Genomic DNA, 22,667 nt, shown 5'->3' on the forward strand with positions numbered 1-22,667 from the left:
CACACCAGAGCCGTCATGGTCCACATTTAGCTTCAAATAGTTCCTGGCTCTGTAGAGACCTCTTGCTTTCCTTATGCTTTGTTCTCAGCATCCATCTCTCCTGACCTCACTCAAGCCGGGCTCCTCCTTACACTGCAGCTCCAGTGTTAATGAAGCCATCCCTTCTGACTCAGTCTGCTATCCAACCTAAGCTGTGGAAACAACACGAGGCCTGTCTGGCTCTGCACTGAAGCTAGTGTCTAGAACAAGCCCAGCACCTGAACTGATCTTACAGCGCACTGGAGCTGCGGCCTGTACTAGACGCCATTAAGCCAGATGCCAGCTGGTTCCAGGGCAAGCAGAGGGACTTTATTAGAGAGGCCAAGAGGACATATATTTACACGGGCCATGAGGGGACAGTAAACGAAGCAGGGGTGAGATAAGATTTCCCAGCTCACACGAGTTCCACCTTGGCGTTGGGGTACACGGCCACCACGTCGTACCCCTCTGGCGGCTTGACTCGGGCCTTGGCGTGGTTCTCGCAGTACAGCCGTTCGTCTAGGAAGAAGTACCCGCGCTGCTTGAGATTCAGGCCACAGTCGCTACACATGAAGCACTCGGGATGGTAGAGCTTGTCCCTCGCCTTGACGATGGTTCCCCTGTTGTGGGGGGACAGAGGGACAGGTGACTGACGGATTCTAGGACAAGCCTCCATCTGGGACCCTGGAAGTGGAGTCAGGACGGTGCAGGTGGGCGGGGCGGGTACTCACACGATCCCGTGGCCACAGCGAGTGCACTCTGGTAGGCCCTGCAGGCCACTCAGCGGAGCGCCGAGCTTGCTGGCTGCTGGCTTGAGGTTCCGGGGACCACCAGACCCAGGCCGTTCCCCTGAAATCCGGAGTGCAGCTAGTATGAAACGGGGTAGGTGAGAGCTAAGAGCCCCCATTTCAGCAGGATGCTGCTTCTGGACTGTGGCGACCAGAAGCCTGGAGAGGAAGCACTTGGTTGATATGAGGTAAGGGGGAACCACAAGGTGGTGGAGTGGAAATCAGAAGGCGAAGGCTTGGTGAAGGCACAGAAAAAGGCTGAGGAGAGACAGCTGGTTGGAAGATGTGGATCGGCTGGGTTGGAAGGGTGGGGGTGAGCTGAGCACTGTAGGGAGAGGGGAGGCGGGGAGGTAAGGTGTTGGGAGTCTTACCACCTTCACCAGCCTCTAGCATTCCCTGCAAGTAGCGGAAGGATCCAGACTGCTTGGGCTCCGAGGCTGTTGGCTCCGCCGGCTCCCTTAACATCCTGTATACCTCTGAGCCCAGGTCCACCCTGCAGTCCCGGTTCCGAGGGAGAACCCTGGCTGTGTCAGCACTGGGAAGGAGAGAGATGGAAGGCCAGTGTGGCAATCCCGGCCTTGGTTCTGGCAGCCTATAGAAATGAGGTTCTGAGATGGAGCGTTAGGGCCAGGATGGGAATGTCTGAGATGTGAAGGGGGTCGATGGATCTGTGTGTGGCTTCAAAGGCTCTGGCCTCTGTCCTACCTGGGGGGTGGAGACACATGCAGAGCGTTCATCTGGGCTGGCAGGGTGGCCTCGTTGCCGCTGCCATTGTGAGGGACGGAAAGGCGAGGTGGCTGGCCATACGGGGATCCCAGGCTTGATCTGCTGTCTTCCAGCCCTGTCCCAGAGACTGAGGATCGCCTGCTGGTCACTGGACTGCCATCCTGTGAGGGTGAAGCCTGGGGGTACTAGGAGGCCCTGAGGACCTTTGACTCTCCTCCTGCCCCTGCTATGCCAGTTCTCTATGTCCTCTGTTGAGCACTGCTCTGACCTCTAGGCTATGGTAACAGCCCTAGGAGCCCTCTGACCTCTGGCTGTCCCTGTTGACATGTACTTTCCTCCACCCTGCTATGCCAGGTCTCTATGTTGGTTAGCTACCTCTGCCCTGACCCTTCCAGGCTGTTGTGCCCAGCCAGAAAAGGGATCCACGGCTAAAAATACAAAAAGAAACTCTTTTCCTATAGTCGGAAAAGGCCCTTAGTGCTTTCTTGAAGGCCCTTCAGAGGGAAGTCTGAGGTGCAGGGGTGCTACCATGAGGTCAGCTCCTCTGGACCTGCATCCTATCCCTGCTTCTCAGGAAAGCTACAAAAGGTAGCTTTCTTGGGGCAGAGCAAGACAAGGAGCAGAGACTGGGCCCCACCACCCCTAGAGTGACCTAGTGTGGTGTGGGTCTGAACAGCGTCTGGGTGCCTGTGTCTATGCAGAGTCCAAAGCTGTGCTGCCCTCAGCCCACAGGCGCGCAGGCACACCCACAGCAATGTGAACAGGGCACACATACTCTTAAAAGTGCATTTAAAGACACGTACGTGGGTAAGGACAATACACACACAGCAGCCAGTCTCCCTACATATCCTACTCATGTAGGCAGGGTTGTTACTGCTGATCATCCTGAGGGAGGCCTTGTGGCTAAACCTGGGCAGGCAGGAGAAGTAGCCTCATTTAGGGGATAAAGTTCAAGTTTGGGCTGTGAGTGTGTCTCAGCCTAAATCTATGGGGACATTTTCTCTCTCTCTCTCTCTCTATATATATATATACATATGATATCATATGTATATATAGAGAATGTATGTATGTATATATCATATGTATATATGCCTTCCTGCTCTGCAGTGTGGCCAGAGAGCCTGGGTGAGGAGGAAAGGAAACCTTTCCTAGCAAGAAAGAGACCAGCTTGGGCACTCAGGCAGCTTCTAGCACCAGAACAGTCAAGTGTGCCAGGCTCTGCCTTAATTACCCCTGATCTTTGCAGGACAGAATCAGTTCGGTAGGAGCCCCCTCCCCAGATCCCAACAACAGCCCGAGGCCTGCTGGCCAAGTAGGGCCCCCCCATTAACGCTGCTATGGTGGCGACAACAACAGCAGCGGGACCCCAGTCCCCCATCAGGCCCAACGAAAGCCCCTAGAAACCTGAGCGCTCTTACACACGCGTCCGCAGGGCAGACAGGGAGGCAGGCAGGGCTGGCTTCTAATGGGGACCAGATGGGTTGTGGTAGGTAGGGGTAGGACTGGGGAGGGGGGTGGGGCTGGGCTCTGCATGAAACTTCAACAGAAAAAGAGGGAGTCAGGAACCAGAGACTGGAAGGATGGAGGTCCTCACTCACCCCCAACCCAGCAGGGTGTGGGAGCTGACTTCAGGGTCATTAGTGAGCTATGGCCCCTCCCATGGCCACCCATGCAGCAGTTTTTCTAGTGGTGACCTCAGTGTGTGTGTGAGTGACAGTTGTATCACTCACTGGTGCACTTTTTCCATCTCTCTGAACCCGTTTCTTCCCCTAACTGGAGAATGTGGCGGTCTCCACGTCACAGCTCCTCGGTAGAGGATGAAGAGAACGGACTACACGCCAAGCACACACCGTGCTGTCGGGCTGGATGGCTGTTGGTGGGAACCCCTGCGCGCCCTTTCCTCTCTTTGGGCGGCAGCGTGCACATACCTTAGGCTCCCCGCCCTGAGCTCCAGCCTGGCACTGGTAAGCCTGCTAAAATCTCAGAAGGGTGTCAATGAAGACGTGACCAGACATGGGATAGTCGTTGTGAGCAGAGATGAACACTGCAGCCACAGGAACAGGTGGCTCTCTCTCGGTCTGGGTGTTCAAGGCCCCCCTACTCCAGAGAGCTCTCCTAGTGCTACGCTTCTCCCTCCCTGGGTGGCCCGAGGTCCTTCTATTCCACTCGGGCCATGAGAAAAGAGGGTCTTCTGTGGTCTTGTGGTCCTAAGGCTCGGTTCCACTTGGGGATGCATGCCAACGGTGCCCTGTGTTGGCCTAGGGCTAAGTGTGGTTTCCCCCTCCTCAGATGGTGCCAGCCAGCTCCACCCCCACACTCAGAGGGTGGGAGCAGTGTGGGGACAATGAGCCCTGTGTCTGCTCCTGGGGACACAGCCCTGCAAGGGCGGGGAGGGTGTTGTTGTCGCCACCCATGGAGCCTACGACCTTTTAAGTACAAAGGGGGGGGAGCAGCTGGGGGACCTCTCTGTTGTTTGTGGAAATTCACTCCCCTTACAGTAAGGGCCATCCCTGCTGGCCTTTGAAGGAGACTGGGAGGAAAAGAATGGGGGCGGGAGAGGCCGCTCTGCAGCCCTGGCCGCTTGACCCTGTTTGGAAGCCTCTGTGCAGCCTCAGCCTCCGAGCCCCACAGGGGAGCCATTCTGCACCCCAGCTTTCCAAGCCCCTAGGGGAGCTGCTTGGTGGCCTCTGGTCCTCGGAACCCACTGGTCTTGAGCCTTTGGTGACTCCCAACCACGTCTGCCCTGTCCTTTCAGCACTGGTGCCTCACAGGAGCTGCCCACCCCCTGCTCCTTGCTGCCTGCGTTTTCTGCCAGGTGTGGCCTCTTCTCTCTGTCTGAAGGCCCTCAGATAAAGCAAAGCAGGCTTCCAAGATGCAGGCATTTCCCCGGACAAGCAGAAGTCCGGGACAAGGGACCTAAGAGCCTCTTGGTAGCTGCGCCTCACCTCATCCTGTGCCTCCCTCAACCGTACCCAGTCACTGCTCTGACCTCTGACCCTGTGGCACACTCACCCACGGGTCTGCAAGTGCTCCCGGAGTACATTTCCTCTTCCCACGCCCTTCTGTCTAGGTCCTAGGGTTTGGGCTTGGATACCCTTCCTCTGGGAGACCTCTCTGACTTCTTGTTGAAACCTCTTCTCTGCCCTGGTCCTTTTCCTTTTGTATAGCGAGAGCAGACAAAAGCAGGTCCGGAAGCCACACCTCCCATGTTGCAGGTTCTGGATCCAGCTACAGCGCAGACTAGCCCAGGACTGACCTTGACCATGGGTGTGGAGCAAGGCCTAGGTATGCGAGTCTGGCGCACTCCCCGTCCCGTGAGATCCTGCAGCAGCTGGGTTCCCTCACTCTCCTGAGGACAGGGCCGCAGCGGCGATTTGTATGTGATACAAAAAAAAGAACCTCTCCAGCCTCTGACAGAATACATAAGGCCGGTGCAAGACTGGAGCCGCCATAGCTTAAGATCCCTCACAGCCTGAGGCTGCCGCCTCCCCACCCCCATCTCTCTCCAAGTCTCTTGATTTCTTCCCCTCACCCCCTTCGGCATCTCTGGGTATGGGAGTAAACCTTAGCTCCCTGTGTGGAAACGCTGAGCCAAGACCTAGCCCAGCCTCAGCCTGCCACAGGTACCCTTGCCAAGAACGCAGGATAACTTGGAGTTGGGACAAGCCCACTGCAGGTGCTCATTCCCTCAAGAGCAAGGGACAGGGGCAGGCAAGTCCCAGAGGAACCTTCTACTTCAGTAGGCCCTGGCCATCTGTCTATCAATGTGAGAATTTCACCGGTACAGGTGAAATCTCTGGGCCATGCCTGGCTCCTCTGCCTTGGGCTCACCCTGAGCCAGCTGAGCCAGGCCAGCTGTATCTGTACATACCTGGGACTCAGTATCAATGTGGATCCTATGTGCTTGAGCTTTGTCCTCAGGGGCGCTGGGCCAGTTCTTGCTCTCAGGCCTGCAGCAGGAATTGGGGTGGTGAGATATATCTGCCTACCAGTCCCCACATCGATGCCTGGGAACCAGGGACAGGAGGGGTTAGGCTTGGGGCTCAGAGCGGGGTGATGTCTCAACACGCCCTCCTTTAGCATAGCGCCGAAGCAAGGAGCCACGAGCTCAGGTCTGCTGCCCTCCTGCCAGTGGCTTTTCTGGTCTCATTCCTGAAGAGTTTGCAGGAGAGGCCTTTCAGCTCAGACACTCTCCTGCCTCACTGTAGCCAGCAGAGACTCCACTCCGGGAGGCTCAGATCACAGCAAGGCGAGCCAGGCCTCACACCTCACACATGGCTTAGCTTAGCCAGGAGCCAGTCCGGTTCATCCTCTGACCTCCACAGCCTCTGGCCGGGGCCTGAGTGGCTCTCAGGGAGGTGAAATGGAGGCTGTGGGGGAGCACCTCCCCTCCTGCTGCCTCCACCCACTCAGGCAAGAGTCATCACTGATGCCTGCCCAGCCCAGATGGGAAACAGGCCATTAGGAAATTCCTGCTTCGCCATAGAAACCAAAAGCCAAACACCACTCAGGAGGGAGAAAAACATCGTAAACCTGCCATAAGCAGGACAGGCAGGCCTAAAGGCTACGGGCCCAGCCCTGCCACTCAGCAGTTCTATGAAAAGCAAGCCAGGAGGGTGTGTGGACCCTGGATTGACAGGCCATGCATAAGAAGGCTGGTTTGATTGTGGAAATAATGTCCTTTTACCAAGAGGCCTCTTGGGGCCTCAGAAAGTCTCATGACTCTGGTAAAAGCTCACTCTTGCCTCCTCTCCTTGGTTGGTTCAGGGTTTTGGGTTTTTTTGTTTGTTTGTTTTGTTTTGTTTTGTTTTTTTGAGACAAGGTCTTCCTCTATAAGCCTGGGTGACCTGGAAACCACTCTGCAGACCAAGTTGGCCTTGAACTCACAGAGGTCCACCTACCTCTGCTCCCCAGTGCTGGGGCTGAAGCGTGTGCCACTACGCCCAGCTCAATGGCTCAGTGGTTTAACCCTGTATCCACACTGACTCTGTACTCTCACCTCTTCATTCTGCTCAGTCTTCCGGAGCCAGTCCTTCCCTCACAGCCTTGTCTCTAGCCACCCAACTGGGTTCCTGGGTGACTCCTCTAAAATAGCTCTAACCATGTCCTCTACCTACTCTGAATTCCAGTAGGACAAACCAGGGATGCCCATTTACCTTATAGTTTTCCAAACACCTTTCCAAACATGGGGTGAGGTCAGAGGCCACAAAGCACCCAGTGTCGTGAGACTGACCCACGGTGTCAGACAAAAATGGAGGCTTAGTCATGTATTGAGCTCTGCTTTGGGCTATGCAGGTGACTCCAGTTGCCCAGTAAAACAAAAGGAGGCACAAAAAGTTGGGCCATGCACAGGTACCAACTGATGGCAATAGAGACCATTTCTGGCAGAGTTGTACTTTACAGGAGGAAGGTCCTGATCTACAGACAGGCCCAATCAATGTGATCTGACTTGAATTCTTGGATGCCTGACTTAGGCTCCATGTAAAATAAGTCTAGAGGGAAACAAGGCCTTTCCTGCATATCTCAGGCTGTGGGGGAGTCAGCAGGGTACTAGAGGCAGGGAAGCTGTTCTAAGAAGGCCAAGTCCCTCACGCTAGCCAGGTCATTAGGCTGACCCCCTGCAGAGCCTATTAAAGGGGGAGAGGACATGTCTGGGGCTCAGGCATAAGCCCTGAGGAATGGACTGGACAGGGTGAAGGGACAGAAGCCTTGTAGATGGGCCCAGTAGAAAGAGGGTTGGGCTGAGGATCTAGTCTAGGTGGCCATGTTTTAAATCCCCCTCCTCCAGCCCCCACCAAGTGGAGTGTGAGGGAGGACTGGAGATGGTGGAAGGAGAGAAAGCCTTGGTTTTATTCTGACTGAGTGAGCCTCAGTGAACCTCCTCACTATTCAGTGTCAAGATCCCCAGGCAGCCCCTGATGTGGGACTGGAGAAGTTTGGGGTGGGAGGCAAAGCACTCATTGGAAGGCAGGTGGCCCTGTGGCCTGGTCCAGGCACTCTCATCTGTTCCATGGCCACATGGCGTTCAGAGTCTGTAATTCCCAAAATGCAACAGGGCAGTGGCCTCCTGGTTCCATCCATGCCTAGACTGGAACAAATGACAGGGAAGGAAGGGAGGAAGGAAGGAAGGGGGATCTCCACCCCGCTACCATCCCTGACATCATTCTCTCTGGGAATCTCCTGACTCAGGACCCTTTGAGTCTCCCCACAGCTCCGCCATTCCTAGGGCTGCCCTCATTCAGCTAGAGAACAAAGCCAGAGGTGAGTCAGGGCCCAGGAACCCAGCCAAGCTGGGAGGCTTCAGAGGCTACTTGCGGGCAAAGCTTTCCTTAACCAGCCATGCCTCAGTCTGGCAGAGAGTGAGAGTATGGGAAAGGAAACCTGGGCTCACGGAACTCATGTCTAGATGAAGCTTGGGTGTACTTGCTGTGTGCCAAATGGACCATAGACTTTCAGCAGGGATGCTCAGAGCCAAGGGCATAGCCAAGGTTCCTGACCCCGATCAGGTCACAGGCCAGGCACAAACAGAAGCTACCTTATAACCCTTCTTATCATGTTTAAAGTCTCTGAGTCATTGGATCGATCAGGCATGGGTTAACTGTGTTGTGGTTTGGGGGTGGTTTTGTCCACACAGAGCTACAGGGGGTCGTGGAAAGTCCCTTTTGGCAGTGAATGTGGCAAAGTTGAGTTTTGTCTCTCGGCCCAGGCAGGGAAGGCGGGTGGAGAGATCTCACTCAGCAAGAATTAAGCCAGCTGCTAGTGGGAACTGATTAAAGAGCCAGGGCCTGAGCAAGGCAGAGATTGGAGCCTACATCTCAGCACCTTCATCCCCACCCTCATCCCTTCATGATGGGATGCACAGCACTACATGGTCCATGGAAGAAAAGCTTGTTCTAAATCCATATTTAACCACAGCAGAATCACGGGCCCTGGTAAAGTCAGCTGTTGAGGCGGAACAGCTGTGGGATTGGTCAGAAAGGTTGGCAGCCACTAAAGGAGAAGAGAGAGAGGAAGGGAGGGAGGGAGAAGGGGGAATGAGGGAGGAGAGAAGGCGAGAGCTCGTATGTATATTTTGCCTGATTATATGACTTTAAGTGTCCTCTACCTCGCTAGTTTCATTTGTAAAGTGGGGCCTACACTAGGTTTTACACTGTGAGGTTAGTTTGGAGAGGAACTACTCATCAAACTGGTCCTTTGGAGGAGGGGAAAGGATTGATGTGCGTTTTTTGTTTTGAGATAAGATCTCACCACGCAGCTCAGGTTAACCTCTTGCTTCTTCTATCTCAGCCTTCTAGGTATGGGGATAACAGGTATGTGTCACCCAGCTTAAGATCTTATTTCTGCTGCCAGAAGGGCAACAAAGCACTCTGAGCCCTGAATTGTAAAGGCTGCTCCCAGCTCCAACCTGTGCTATTCAGGCCCCGTGACAGCACCAATCTCTCGCTCGGGCCTGGATGAGATGCTCTGAGTTGAGGCAGAAAGGCTGCATCTGCTCAGCTCACAGGCCCGCCAGCACCCGTCCTATCTCCTCCAACCTCTCTGGCCCATGCTTACCTGCTTACAGAGAGTGTAAGGTGATCGTGGCAGCCTTTAATACGGTTCTGGGCCTCTAGGTGTGTCATGAGCTCTGTGCTCTCACCGTTGATGGCTTGGATCAGGTCACCTGGGTACAGGGCAGCCAGGGCTGCTTTGCTCCCGGCATGAACCTACAGTTAGAAAAATTACACGGTTGGCACAGTTAAGATGTGACCTGGTGGGCTAGATTTCTACCAACCTCAGAATCCGGCCAGTGCGGCCTTGCATCAGTGGGACCTGGCTCGGGACCCCTCGTGGCCTCTGATTTCAAAACCTCAGTCTCCGGCCCCTTTGGACCTTGTTAGAGGTAAGGATGTATGAGGGGCTTCCTCTAGCCTGGGACAAGCAGAATGCTACCTTATAGTCTGTGTAGATACACCTAAGACAGAGCATGGGCATGTCCTAAGTATCTCACTGGCAATGCCATACTCCAGCAGCCCTTGACCTTATCTGATCTCGCCTCTCATGCCCACCACACATCCACCTACGCGCTCCACCATGCCATGGTTACCCCCGTCTAAATCCTGTAGGGTACTCCCAGGCACCAGCCAGCACTCACACCTTCCCTGCCCCACCTGCCGCTCCTTCCACCTGACCCTCTCCCAACTGTGTAACCCTGCTCACCAACTGGCCCACTCCTCCTTTAGGTTTCAGCACAGGGCCCAGTTCCTCGGAGACAAACTCCTTGTGCCCACATTATCCTAGTGCATCATTACAATTAAAAAGAGGAGGTGTGCACAATCACCTCCTTAAGCAAGTTCAAATCCACCCAGTTCCAACTACCAGCCTACCCTCTGGGGTCATAACTCCATCTTGACTTCCCCTGCAGGTCACTCTAGTGTCCTCTATTGACCCAAAAGACTCAAGCACCTTTGGTCATCTGATGGAGGTCATGTGATGGGGGTGGAGAAAGACTCAGGGATATCTAAATAAGAACCCTGGGGACTGAGGTGGCAGGGCACCCCGGAAACAAACAGAGAACAGACAGGGAGTCCTCATTCTTGCCCAGTACTAGCAGCCAGCACCTCTCCATGGCTCAAGACTTGCCAATGACCTTGTTCCTATCAGTGGGGCTGGGAGTCGGAGCTCCTGGCAACCCAGGCAGGCTCAGCTCAACCAGTTTCGAATACAGAGTGGACAAAGGCAGGTGCTGGCATTTTCTTGGCTAGAAGCTGATGTGGGCACTACCCAAGCTGCCTTACTCTTAAATAGTCTGCCTCAAGAAATATTCTTTCTCCTCCCAACCCTCATGTATGGTATGTGTATACTATGTATGTGTGTGTGTGTGTGTGTGTGTGTGTGTGTGTGTGTGTATAAGCATCCAGTGTTGTTGTTTTCTGTATTTATTTATTTATTTATTTATTTATTTATTTATTTATTTATTTATTTATTTTTGACAGGGTTTCTCTGTGTAGCCCTTAGCTGTCCTGGACTTGCTCTGTCGACCAGGCTGGCCTTGAACTCAGAGGTCTGCCTGCCTCTGCCACTCAGAATGCTGGGATCAAAGGCGTGCACCACCATGCCTGGCACTCCCGCCGAACCCGGAGTTCACCATTTTTGGCTAGCAATAACATTTTGGAAACAGGAAAGCAAGTAAATGAGGAACTCCTGAGAAAATAATACAGACTAAACCCTACGCCACAGGCTCTTCAAAGGTGGAAGAGGGGCTAAAGAGATGGCTCAGTCAATAAAATGTTTGCCAGTGAGCTTCAGGGAGCTGTCTGTACGTCATCACCTACCCCTGCGCTAAGATTACACTTACGCTTTGCCATAGCTAGCTTTTACCTGAGTCCTGGGGATCCAAAATCAGGTCCTTAGGCAAGCATTCTACCCACAGAGCCATCTCCCCAGCCTCGCACCTGGCTCTTTTATGTGGGGGCTGGAGATTAAGCTCAGGTCTGTGTGTTTACATGGCAAGCACTTTACTGAGTTATCTCCTCATCTCTGTCAAGGAACGTTCTCTCCTGAAGCAGGATGCCCTAGCCAACCAGTCCTCCATAACTCTTCACTCACTGGGCTTGGGCACCAGGCACTTGCACAAGCTTGTCCTCTTGGGGCAGCTGCCCACTTGGCACCATCTGATCCCATTCTTCCTGTCAAGCTTTTGCTCAGGGTTCCCTGCTCTTCATGAATACCTGATCTCTGCCAGCATTTTACCATATCTGGCACAGGGCAACCTCTCGGTCACCAGGTGAGGCCAAAAACTGTTCTCGTGCCTACCTACAGATAAACAAAGAGGGGCTTGGAACAGGGCCACACCTGGCCCAGGCCCCCAGTGGACAAGAGTCCTCTTCCTCAGGGCTAGCCGGCTACAAGATGACTCAGCTGGCACAAGGGGTGCATTCAGATCCCTGTAGGTGGAGGAAGTTCCTGGAAGCAGAGGTGGCTGGGATGTGGCCAGCTCCATTGAGCTTGAGGAGCTCTGGTCAAAGAGGGTGAGAAACCAGGAAACCGTGACTCCCAGCTGCCCGGTACACGCATTGTCTCCAGAGTTCTCAAGGCAAGCCCATTTCCTAGCCTAGGCAACCGAGGTCCAAAGAAGACAAATGTTTAATTAATAAATGGCTGAGTCAAAATCCTAACCTAGGACAGCTGGGTCCAAATCAAAGCTTGGGTATGGTTAACCACATTATTATTATTATTATTATTATTATTATTTTTTTTTTTTTGCAAAAAGGAAGAGGGTGTCACAGGAGGGGACAACATTCCAGGTGGGAACCGGTGTCCTAACAGCTTACCCAGTAGGAAGGAGGCTCGTGTGACTTCGAGTTTCATTAGTGAAGGGAACACAGGCACAATCAAGTCAGAGAAGTTGCAGGGGTCAGATTTTGTAGAGTGTATAGGCCCTGGGGTGAGATGGTAGCATTTCTCATGGGCCTGGGAACCACGGAATGTTCTATACAAGGAAAGCACTAGACGGGGGGTGGAATTCAGTCAGTCGTTTAGCTGTGCGGTACACGATAATCAGACAGACCAAAGGGAAGATGGGAGTGGTGAGGTCAGATGGGAATCTGGGGTTTATGAGTCAGTCCTTTCACCTGCTGCATTTCAGCCCCTGCTGTGCCCACTGCAGAAGCCTGTGGTGGGTGGGAGCCACTGAGGGTCATATTATCTCTCCAAACAGGCCTGGATTCCTGCTCACACCCCTCCTGTCTGTTTACTTTAACTTCTCTATGCTTCAGCGTCCCAATCTACAATGCGAGGCTGGGGAGGGGGTGTCTAAGGATTGTTATGGGGACTTCTGGTGGCAACTAGGACATCTAACATCTCTACAAGAGGCTAGGCATACAGCAACGCTCCTCCCAAGGGCTGGTTGCTGGGAAGGTGCTGGTTCCAACACCGGAGAGGGTGGGGCCTGGTACACCACGGTGCTTGGGAAAGGCCAGTAGTCATTACAGTTTGCCTATAAGGAAGAAGCCCTGTACATTGTTCTTGAGGATCCCAGAGGCTTCTTGGCCCAAGACTGTAAGCTCCCAGCGCAAATACAAGCCGCCCCACTGTCCACACAAGGCTCTTCCCTTTCGACTGGATTCTGGGCCAGGATGACTCTGGAAACATAACAGGGGCTCTGAGAGGACACAGAAAGGACTCTAGAAGCTCTTTACTGAGGACACTCCCTCAGATCATCAGTCCCTGCAGTGTTACGAGGTACCTGCTGGGCAAGCTGTGGCCTGTGCCTCCCCAGCTCCAAAAATCTCCCAAATCCCACCCTAACCCAGGCTCAGTCACCCTCGCTCCTAATGTCTGAGCTACCGCCACATTACTTTGGTGGGTAAAAGGGATTTTTCTCTCCCAAACTGTCTGTCCATCAGGGGCCTGCATCTCCTCCCACCAAGCCCCCATCAGTGCCAAACAAGGCCAGGGCAGCCTCTGCTGACGTGTGGAGGCCTTTCCCTGTTGGACAGGCAACCGCGTGGGCAACAGATGTCTTAACTCTCAGCCGCCTGTGGCAGCCAGCCGTAGCCACCGAGCCTGTCAGCGGCCTCACACCCAGGGTGCCTGGCTTGCTGGCTAGCCTAACACCTTCTTCAGTTCTCCTCTGCAGATGCACAGTATGACCCACAAAGCAGGCATAGATGCTCTGCCCTCCACCCCCGACACACACACACACACACACACACACACACACACACACACACACACAGCAGGGACCTCTAGGGAGAACAGGGAGATGAAAGTCTCCGGATGTGCTGAAGGCAGACCTCACTTGGCCACAAGGACCTGGTGGTGAAGACAGATGTGGGAGGCCTCTGAGGACAGCTGGTCCTGCCTGTCACCCAGGACCCCATACAGAGGATTCCACAATTCCACACCCACCCAGTGCCTACCTCTTCCCAAGAACTGAAAAGAAGTCTCTAAAACTTGGCCCAGCCTTCAGGGCCAGAGGAATCATTGGAGTGGAAGAAGGTGGCTCTCAGGTCCCCTGACACAAGTCCCCAAAGACTCAAAAGAGACCTAAAGCCTCACCTAAAGGAGAAGGGATGTATTCCATATCTGTCCCCTCCCTCCGAACTGGATGGCTCTTTAGGTTCCAAAGCTGGGGAATCCCTACCTCAGGCCCAGAACTCCTCCTCTCCTCTATCTCCAGCCCAACTACCTCTCCAAGGATGTGCCCCCTCCTCTTGCTCCTCTGCCCCAGGTCCAGGAGCAGGGTATGGTCTTGGGAACCACCGAGGAAGTGAGTGGAGGCTGGTCCCTGGCTTTGTGTTAGCTTGTAAAGAAGGGAAATCATGCCTCATAGTCTCATATGGGACACTTGCCCGGAGGCCAACAGTCCCTCTTGGTCACTTCCCCTACAGTGGCTGAGGTCAGAGAGGAGAAACTGAAGTTCAGAGTGGGGAAGTGGGAGAACTTCTCCGGGACAGCAGACCCTCTGAGGACCACCCCAGGGGAAGTGGGCTTTCATACTTTGTCCCAAAACTTCAGGCAGGGTTGGGTCTGAGAAGTTTCTGGGCCTCTGTAGCGCTGTCCAGACTCCTAGCCAATGTCTGAGAGTTCTTCCCTGGCCCAGAGTGACTTCCCCTAAAGAAACTCAGCAGCGGGGAGCTGGTGTGTGAACTCTTGGGGAGTCTCACCACCAAACGGGGCAGGCAGGCAGGCAGGCAGGCAGGCTGGGAGGGAAAGGAGGTGGGGTCGCGCTGCCCTGCTGAAACTCTCGTCCACAGCATGCGGGTCGCCCAGACCCACCTTTCTGCTTTCAAGCTTCGGACACGTCGAGGATCTGGGTCCTGGGTCTACTACGAGGACAAAGTCTCGGCCCCCGGGACCACCCCGCTGCCCCGCGGGGGTCGGACTCACCCGCGAGATGGTGAGGGGCGCGCTGAAGTCCCTGCCGCCCACCAGGCGGAAACCCCAGGGTGAAGGGCCGCGCAGGGTCACCGAGTGGGACATCGCGGGCCGGAGCTGCAGCCAGAGCTGGAGCCGGACACGGAGGAGTCGCCGCCGCCGCCGCCGCTGCCGTTGCCGCCGCCTGGCCGCTGCGCCCCGCCCCCGGGCTGCCCGCCCCCGAACCCCCCTCCGTCCGTGCCCGCGCCCCGCGCGCACACCGATTGGCCCCTCAGACTCCCGACCCTCCCACTTTGGGGGCTCCGAGGATCCGCCCCTCACTTTCTCGGGCTAAACCCCGCACCCCCTACTCGCTCACTGAAGCCCCCTAGAATAGGGTCCTCTCGGATGTCTGGGTCCCGCCTAGCTGCGGAATCGAGCCGGCTGTGGAAGCTCAGACACTAGGCACGGCCCTTTGAAGTCTCTTTTACGGGCCGGTGCTCTAGCCCGGGGAGGGATGCCGAGCTGCGGTGGCTCTGATGGGGGAGGGGCCCCCGCCTTGTTCCCAAACCACTTCCAGGTTCTGGCGGGCCGACCTGCCTCCCCACCTCTCAGCATACCGAGCCCTTTGAACACCACCGCAGATGGAGCCTTGAGCCCGAAGAGCCCTGGACTACCAACACAGACAGGATAGCACCAGGCCGCGGGTCTTTTACCCCCCCCCCCCCCCCGGTCTGGGGGTAGGTGTGGGTGGAGCAGAAACAGAAAGGTGCCCAAACTAGTTTGCAAAGGCCAAGCAGATTTCCTAGAGGAGTTGACCCCTGTCTGGCGTCTAGAAGCAAGGTGCACGATTTTTTTCCAGGCATCCCCGTTTCTCGGGGCTTCTCTTCTCCACCAGGAGTGTTGTATCTCTTAGCTTTCTGAAAAGGAGAGTGGCTGGCGCAGTCTCCCCCCGGAGGAGTGGAAATATTTGGAGCGCTTCCCCCAGGGCCCTTCTCTCCACAGCATCTTCCCTTCCGACCGCTGTACTCCAGGGATATCCCTTAACACCCGTTAAAGGAGCCATGGCTTGTCTAGACCACTCTCTGGGTATCTCAGCACGATCACATCAGCCGTCAACTGCTTCTCCAGACCCGGAGGAGGCTCCTAGTTTAGTCAATATTCTTGGCAATCCTGTGCTTCCTCTTGGCTGACGGTAAGGGCCCTGTTGTTAGGAGGCTCACTGGGGTGTGAGATGGGGAGAGACCACTTGATCTCCAACACCTGGCAGAAAGAAGGACTACTGGAAAGCTGCAACGCAGGACGCCCATCCAGATGTCTCCCATCCAGATGTCTCCCCGGTGGCGGTGGCGAGGAAAAGGAAGACTTGAGAGGTACAAAGTAGCCCCCCCCCCATCCAAAGGTATCTTCCCGGTAGGGAGGGTGCTGCTCCCTCCTCAGCAGGGAGAGGAGAGAGATGGATTGTGAGTGTGACACTGACGCGTGTTTGAGTGTGTATAGAGTGAGGAGGACTCACAGAGAATAGACATTGGGCTCACAGTACTGTGTGGCAGAGGAGGTTTGTGCTTGGCCTCATGCAAACATGGGCCCCACATAGACGGCCCCGTATGGGAGGGGCCAGCAGAATAGTAGGCCTCTGCATGGTCCCTGGGGGCTGCAGACCAGAAGCTTCCAGCAATTAGATCCTAGAATGGGTTCAACCACCATTAACCACTGTTTGTCCTAAGGGTTGAATGTACAGCGTGGGCCATGGTCAGACACCCCCTCATCTGGACTCCTAAGACCCACAGCAAATGTGACAGTGATGAACCTTGCTGGGGGTGGGAGTTGGGGAGGGGGAGAAGAGCAGGTAGGTCTTCAGGAATCTGTGGAAGTTCCCTCCCAATGCACCTCACAGTGGATTCTGGGAACTTTTCTCCAGGCATCCTTTTCACCATTTCTCTCTATTGATTTATACATCTCCAAGACCTGCCATCTTCCCATCCTGAAACCCCATCATTGCCTTCTGCTGGGGAGGGATGGGTCATAGTCTTTCTGAATATGACCTTGATGGTATCTTTCTTCAGAAGCTTCTCTCACAGGACTGGAGATGAGGGTGATTGTTCTAGAATCTGCTGTATGCACATTGTGCAGGGCCTGGGCAGCTTAGATGGATGCACAATATCCAGGTCCATGGCTGTCACAGTCTACATGGGTGACATTCCTACCTAAGATAATCTCTTAGGCCCACCTCTAAAAGTGTTTTCCCAGAGGAGAGAGGCCGGGGTAGGCTGTGCTGCTGGAGGCTATTGCTGAGTTGACGTGAGGTTGGAGCAGCAGGTCTACTAAATTGTCAGGTCCTATGGCTTCTCAGACACTTCTCAAACACCCATGAAGGCTTGTAGCTTCCTTCCTGCCTTGAGGGCTTTGGTCCTGGAAGATTGCAGTGTTGCTGAATCCCTGTGGGGTGGGAGAACAAGTCACAAGGCAGAGACTTCCTTAAGGTGGGGATGGGTGGTGGCTGGTCGTGTCTCAACAGTGGTCTTCATGTGTCCTCAGGCGTGCTGAGTGTAGCCAGACTGCTCTTCCATGCACTTCTCATTCTTCCAACAAAAGTATATTGAGTGGCCTCCATGGGCCAAGGCTTGGGGCTGCCAAGGTCTAGGGTTGAGGCACCCATGAGGGCAAGAACTGTGTCTATCTCACTTTCTCCAGCACTCAACAGAGAACCTGGCTATTAACAATGTGATAATTGTTATGGGAGTCATTATCTTAGCTTAGACCTTGGCCAAGATTCAGAAAGACACAAGGAGGGTGTGAGGAGGGCTTAGAAGAATGAAGACTTCTACTCCTGCTGCCTTAGCGACCACACTTACTGTTCTTGTCCTTCAAGGGAGCCCCAAGTGGCTCAGGGCATGATGCCCAGGCCCTCTACAGGTAACCAAGGCTTCTCAAGGCCAGAGGAAACCACAGTGCTCTTTCCTTGATGGGTTGGTAGAGTTGGCAAGCTCCAGCAGGAACAGATGCCCTTGAGATATGCCCTTGGGCCTGAGTCTAGGGTGAAGGGGAGGGTGCGGCATGAGCGACTTCAGGCTGAGGAAATGCTCAGCTCAGACTGTCCAGGGTAGAGTAAAGTTGTCGGGCCAGCTCATACTTAAAAGTACCTTCTCGGGAGGCCACGGTGCTGGCCAGAGCACTAAGAGCTGCTGTGGCCCAGTGACCTCTGGTGTATTTATGCTCAGCTCTTTGGAGCCAATATGTTCCTCCTTCAAGACCCAGCTCTCTTCCCCCAGCCGCTAGCCTCACTGGAGACCTGCATCCTTGCTGGCTTGTCCTCTCTCCTGTTATGCCCAGTCCACAGTTCTGACCACAGCAGGATCCCAGACAGCAACCAGAGGAGAGAAATGAAAAAGCTCTATCTCTGTGTCCTATCTGGCCCAGCTCCAGGCTGTATTACCTCTGACCACCCACTCTCTCAATAACCTGTGATTGAGGTCAGGTGCTGGTGAGTCTATGTGCACAGGACAGGAGGCCATGGGGAGGGTTGTTTGGACCTCCTGAGGGATTAGAGGTGATAGGGAGCCAAGTCAGGCCCTAGGCAGGGTCTGGGGACTCTGCAAAGGGTAGAGTCATGGGCTAGGAAAAAGAAAAGGAACATGAAAAAGGAAGGAGGGCTGCAGTGGCACAGCCTGTAAGGTGAGTTGGAAACTATGCCCAGCATGTCCAGGGAGTACAAAACTCTATCAAGAGTTCAGCTCAGCTGGCCTTTAAGCTGTGTTTGGTTCCACAGAACACAGAAGAGGGAGTGGCTGTGGCAAAGGGACTTTTCTTTTCCAGCTCCAGTTTTGTGACATTCAATCCCTCAACAACAACTTGGGAAATGCCGGCCGTGTGTCTAGCCTAGACCCAGTCATCAGGACTTAAGAGGCTGGGGTTTAGGGTGCGGGGCTGAGATGCTGGGAACTCTGGAGTAAGTCTCCCAGGGGCCAAGCAGGAATGAAACTGATTTTGCCAACAGGGGCCTAGATGCTGTCCCCGAGCCAGGTTCCTATCAGCCAGGGCTGATAGAAAAGCCGAAACAAACCTCTTCAAGAAACAGATTCTGGGTGTACGTGTGAGGGGCCGCCCCAAGCTCACGCAGTTTCTGGCGGTTGATCTGGAGCACAGGTGCTGGGGTGGCCTTCTTGCTGATAGCCCTTCTGCCGGTGAAGAGCTGTGTCTCAGCTGTCCTTGTAGTCAACACCTGTGCCTCTGTCACCCCTGTCAGACCTGCTCGGATTCTGTTTTCTCAGAGGAAACCAGACTGCTCTGGGACCAAACAGACTCTCAGGTGGCAGGGCGGGGACAGGTGTACCCAGCTGAGTCCATGAGGCCCAGGTAAGCCCTGAGGCCTGGGAGAAGAAGGGTGTTAGGGTGGATGGTGTCTCACACAGGGGTGGCAGAAGGCAGGTGGGAAAGACAGAGGTGGCCCAGCCCTGACAGGGAGGTGACAGGACAGCCTGTCAGTCATGGCGGTGAAACCCATGTGATTGGGTGTTGTGCAACCGAGACCTTGCCTTAGGGTGACCCTCATCTTTATACTCACACAATTGTCATTCAGGCCGAAAGATGCAGGCAGCCTGCCCAGGATTACCCAGCCTCTCCCAAGCTTCCAATGTTCTAATGCTCCCTGGAGTCCCCAGTATTATTAGCTGCTTTTTGTTTTTGTTGCTAGGATAAAATACTTGTGCCCCTAAGCACCTCAAGACAAAAAGACTCCAAAAAACTTAAAGAGGAGAGGGTTATTTCCACACATAGCCTGAGACTACAGGCCACCATGCTGTGGAAGATACAGGCCGGAGGAGTGTGAGGTGAGCAACCATGTTGCCTCAGCTTCTTAGCAGAGAGAGACAGGAACTCACCTCACACTCTTGTTTGTTTTTTTATGTTTTTCCTTTCTGTTCAGTTTGATACTTTCCCCAGCCCATGGGATGATGCCGCTCCCACTCAGGCTGAGCTTTCCCTCCCTCAGTTACATCTCCCTGGAACTGCCCTCACAGACATGGCCAGAGGTGTCTCCTAGGTGGTTCCAAATCCAGTCAAGCTGACAATGAAATTTAATCATGATACTTTGAAAAGCTCTTGGGCGCTTTGCTTCCCCTGGTGGCTGGAGGCCTCCATCAGTCCTGCTACACTGACCACCATGAGGAAAAAAAAAAATCCCCCTTTTACAAATCAGCTCCTGAGATGAGCGACCGGGATCTGTGTTCGTTTCATGTCCTCAACGCTTTTGGCCACGGCCTTCCCAGCACCACTCCCAGATGAAAGCAAGGATTCATGATCCTTCCTTTCTCAGTCCAGCAAAGAGAGACGCTGTCACGTGGTACAGGAAAGGCAATGCCAAAAAATGATGACGGAAAAGATATAGGGACTGTGGCTACAGCAGTCCAGTTACCATGGCTCACCTGCCTGACATATTGCTGTTCATAGTGGTGTGGGTTTTGGACTCCTAGCACAACTGTACGGCTGTAGCCTTGTTCTAGCGACGCATTTACAGACACATTTAGCAGTGATCTGACCAGGACCATCTATTCTCAAGCATGGAGACCCCTGACTGTTACCAACCTTTAGGGCTGACATCTGGGGCTCCTTGGCTGGCTGGGGAACTCCAGATTATGTCTCTATTTCTACCCCTCCAGGAGAATAAAAATGAGACATGGGAAAATAGTGTTTCCGGAATTATGGCACATGCTATTTAGGATTTGTCCATTTCGTCAACGGGTATTTTTGAGCATTCTGTGTCAGGCACTGTTTAAGGCTGAGAGTTGAACAATTAAGCCTTTGTAACATGCACAACTGTATTGCCTCACTTGGAAAAAACTGCAAAGATTAAAATTCCTGGCTCTTCTTCTCAGGATGGAGCCTCACACCCCCTTTGCCCATGAATTTCTCACTAGCGTATTTGAGGCCTCTGTTTCCTGCTGCTGAGGGGGTCATGAGGTCATGATGCTAATGGGACAGAGTGTCCAATGGGCGTTGGCCTATCTCCAGCCTACCTTCTCAGCCCCATATTTTATTCTTTGTACTTTTAAAGCTTTTTGAAGCAGGATGTCTTATTGCCCAGGCTGGCCTCCACTAAATACATTTGGGTCTTGATCCTTCTGTCTCCATCCCCCGCATGCTGGAATCACCAGTTTTATATGGTGCTAGAGCACAAACCCAAGGCTTGAAGTGTGCTAGGCAAACATGCTACCAACTGAGCTGCATCTCCAACCACCCACCCCTTCCTTTCTGTGTCTGTGGGTGATGTTTCCTACCGTGGGAGCAGTTCCTTTACTCTGACCAGTCTTGGTGAAGTATTCTGCCTAATGGTACCCTGTAGGCAGTGGTGACTGAGTCCCAGGCTGGTGAGGACTATTCAAGGCTGACCTCACCTCCGGGTCTGGCCCCTGACATCCCAACTGTGACCATCTGGTGTGAGCCTGACCTCCCATGTTGCCTAGAGAATGGGGTAGAGCCATGCTGCTGGAGGCTAGCAGTTGCCAGCTGGCCCAGAGTCTGGGAATCCAGGTGCAAGGGGCTATGGGGATTAGAGCAAGAAAGGCCAGATCCAGGCCTGTGAGGGTGAAGCTGAACTGGGGCTGCTGGAGGCCACTGGGAGAATACAGTAGAGCAGGGCCCGTGAGTCAGCCTCATGTCTTGGGTGGCTATTTTCTTGGCTCCTAAGAAGCTTCACAAACCCTCCCTCATTTCCTTTGTTTTCCAAAACTAAGACTGTTGCTGTATGTAATATATGGGCTGAGCATCGAGGTGTGGGCGACAGCTCTCACACCCACCGACAAGGGCCGTGGAGTGGTCACGTGTCTTGAACCGCAACCTAGAGGATACCTAGCCACGTCAAATGCTTTCTGGGAACTCACTGCATTCATGGGAAGGTAGACCTGCCTAAGGCATGGGGCGACCATGCTTGCCTCTCCCACATGGGAAGCCAGATTATGCCAGGAGAATGCGAGAGCGTACAGGAAGAATTCATGTGTGGAGGTTAAAGAAGAAAGTGCTTCACCTCAGGGAAAAGGAAGAGGAGGTGCTGGGTCTGGGGTTGACTGAGTGTTGGAAAGTGCCTGGCTCAGCACTCCGGGGTTCACAGGTTCTGAGAAGTGGCTGTGTCCAGGACTGAGTTGTCTACAAAGAGCTGTGACATCAAGCTTTGGAGCATGAAGTATTGCTGGCCCAGTGAGTGAGAACAAGCATTTTCTTTCAGAGAAGCGTGGTGTTCCAGAGCCAGACAGAGGTGGGGGGAGAATATATCAGAACCCCAAATCCAGTTGGGCTTAACAATCTAGAAAGTTCCATTAATATCGGTTCCAAACAATGTTCTTTCCACCACTATTTTTCAGTGTTTCTCTGGTGGTCATATTTAGGAAACAAGACATAAGAGATAAATAAAGGAACTGAGTAGCAAATAGAGGGACACAAAGGGTCATTCTTAGCAGATATTAATGTTAGTCCATCTCCGATGTCCAGGAGAATCAATTGAAAAACTACTATGAAGAATGGGGAATCCATAAGGGTAGAGTAGACTGAAATAAATTCATACATGTGTATAGATATCAATAGCCTTTTTAAAGAGTGTTGAGTCATAGATAACTCAAAAATATGATGAAAATAGGGGCTAGAGAGGCGGATTGGCAGTTAAGAGCACCTGCTGCTCTTGCAGAAGACTTAGGTTCGGTTCCCGGAACCCACACGGCAGCTCATAACCACCTTAACTCCAGTTCCAGGGTTATAACACACTCCTCTGATCTCCAGGGGCTTCTGCATATGTCTGGTGCACACACATTCACTCAGGCACGCGCACATAAATAAATGCATATTAAACTTTTTGTTTTGTTTTGTTTTGTTTTGTTTTTTTGAGACAAGGTTTCTCTGTGTAGCCTTGGCTGTCATGGACTCACTTTGTAGACCAGGCTGGCCTTGAACTCTACCTGCCTCTGCCTTCCAGAGTGCTGGGATTAGAGGCATGCACCACCTTTCCCGGCTTGCATATTAAACTTTTTAAAAAAGTTTTAAATGTATTAAAATAAGTTAACATTCACATTAACAGTGAAACACAGAAACAGAAATGAATTAGACTAGATCATTAAAGGCCTAGGAATGTTGATATGTGTAGGCTGAAAACAGAATGTATCAAACATAAACTATTTTTCTAAGAAAAAAAAACACTCAATATTTAAAATCTTATCAATAGACAAATTCAATGACATTCCAATCAAAATTTATTTGGATGGGAGGTATTGGCAAGATGACTCTAAAGATCAACAGAAAAGACAAATATGG

At 53.3% G+C, this 22,667-nt stretch overlaps 2 protein-coding genes across 8 annotated transcripts in view; one reads left to right on the forward strand and one right to left on the reverse strand.

Moving 5' to 3' along the window:
- Positions 1-332: 332 nt before the first annotated feature.
- Pdlim4 (PDZ and LIM domain 4) lies at positions 333-14,553 on the reverse strand. 4 transcript variants are annotated; one of them, XM_055602721.1, is made up of 8 exons: positions 14,406-14,553; positions 9,087-9,238; positions 5,404-5,482; positions 4,789-4,881; positions 1,512-1,693; positions 1,181-1,341; positions 750-867; positions 333-638 (listed from the first exon to the last, which is right to left on the reverse strand). In XM_055602721.1, the coding sequence occupies exons 1-8, from the start codon at positions 14,496-14,498 to the stop codon at positions 434-436; spliced, it is 1,083 nt and encodes a 360-aa protein (XP_055458696.1). In that variant the 5' UTR covers positions 14,499-14,553; the 3' UTR covers positions 333-433. The 4 variants fall into 4 exon arrangements, with proteins under 4 accessions (XP_055458696.1, XP_055458695.1, XP_055458697.1 ...); XM_055602720.1 differs by having other exon boundaries at positions 1,178-1,341; XM_055602722.1 differs by lacking the exon at positions 4,789-4,881 and having other exon boundaries at positions 1,178-1,341.
- A 638-nt stretch (positions 14,554-15,191) lies between these two features.
- The window catches only part of P4ha2 (prolyl 4-hydroxylase subunit alpha 2), a 52,108-nt gene continuing 44,632 nt past the window's right edge, over positions 15,192-22,667 (forward strand). For 2 of the 4 annotated variants that reach the window (XM_055602871.1, XM_055602872.1), the window contains exons 1-2: positions 15,193-15,567; positions 15,643-15,745. The gene's annotated coding sequence lies outside the window, so the exon portion shown is untranslated. Of the gene's footprint in view, positions 15,568-15,642; positions 15,746-22,667 lie in introns of all 4 variants that reach the window. The other 2 variants (XM_055602874.1, XM_055602873.1) reach the window with 2 other exon arrangements.

Source organism: Psammomys obesus, unplaced genomic scaffold (assembly GCF_907164565.1).
Source record: "Psammomys obesus unplaced genomic scaffold, mPsaObe1.curated_primary_1811, whole genome shotgun sequence".
Classification (NCBI taxonomy): domain Eukaryota; kingdom Metazoa; phylum Chordata; class Mammalia; order Rodentia; family Muridae; genus Psammomys; species Psammomys obesus.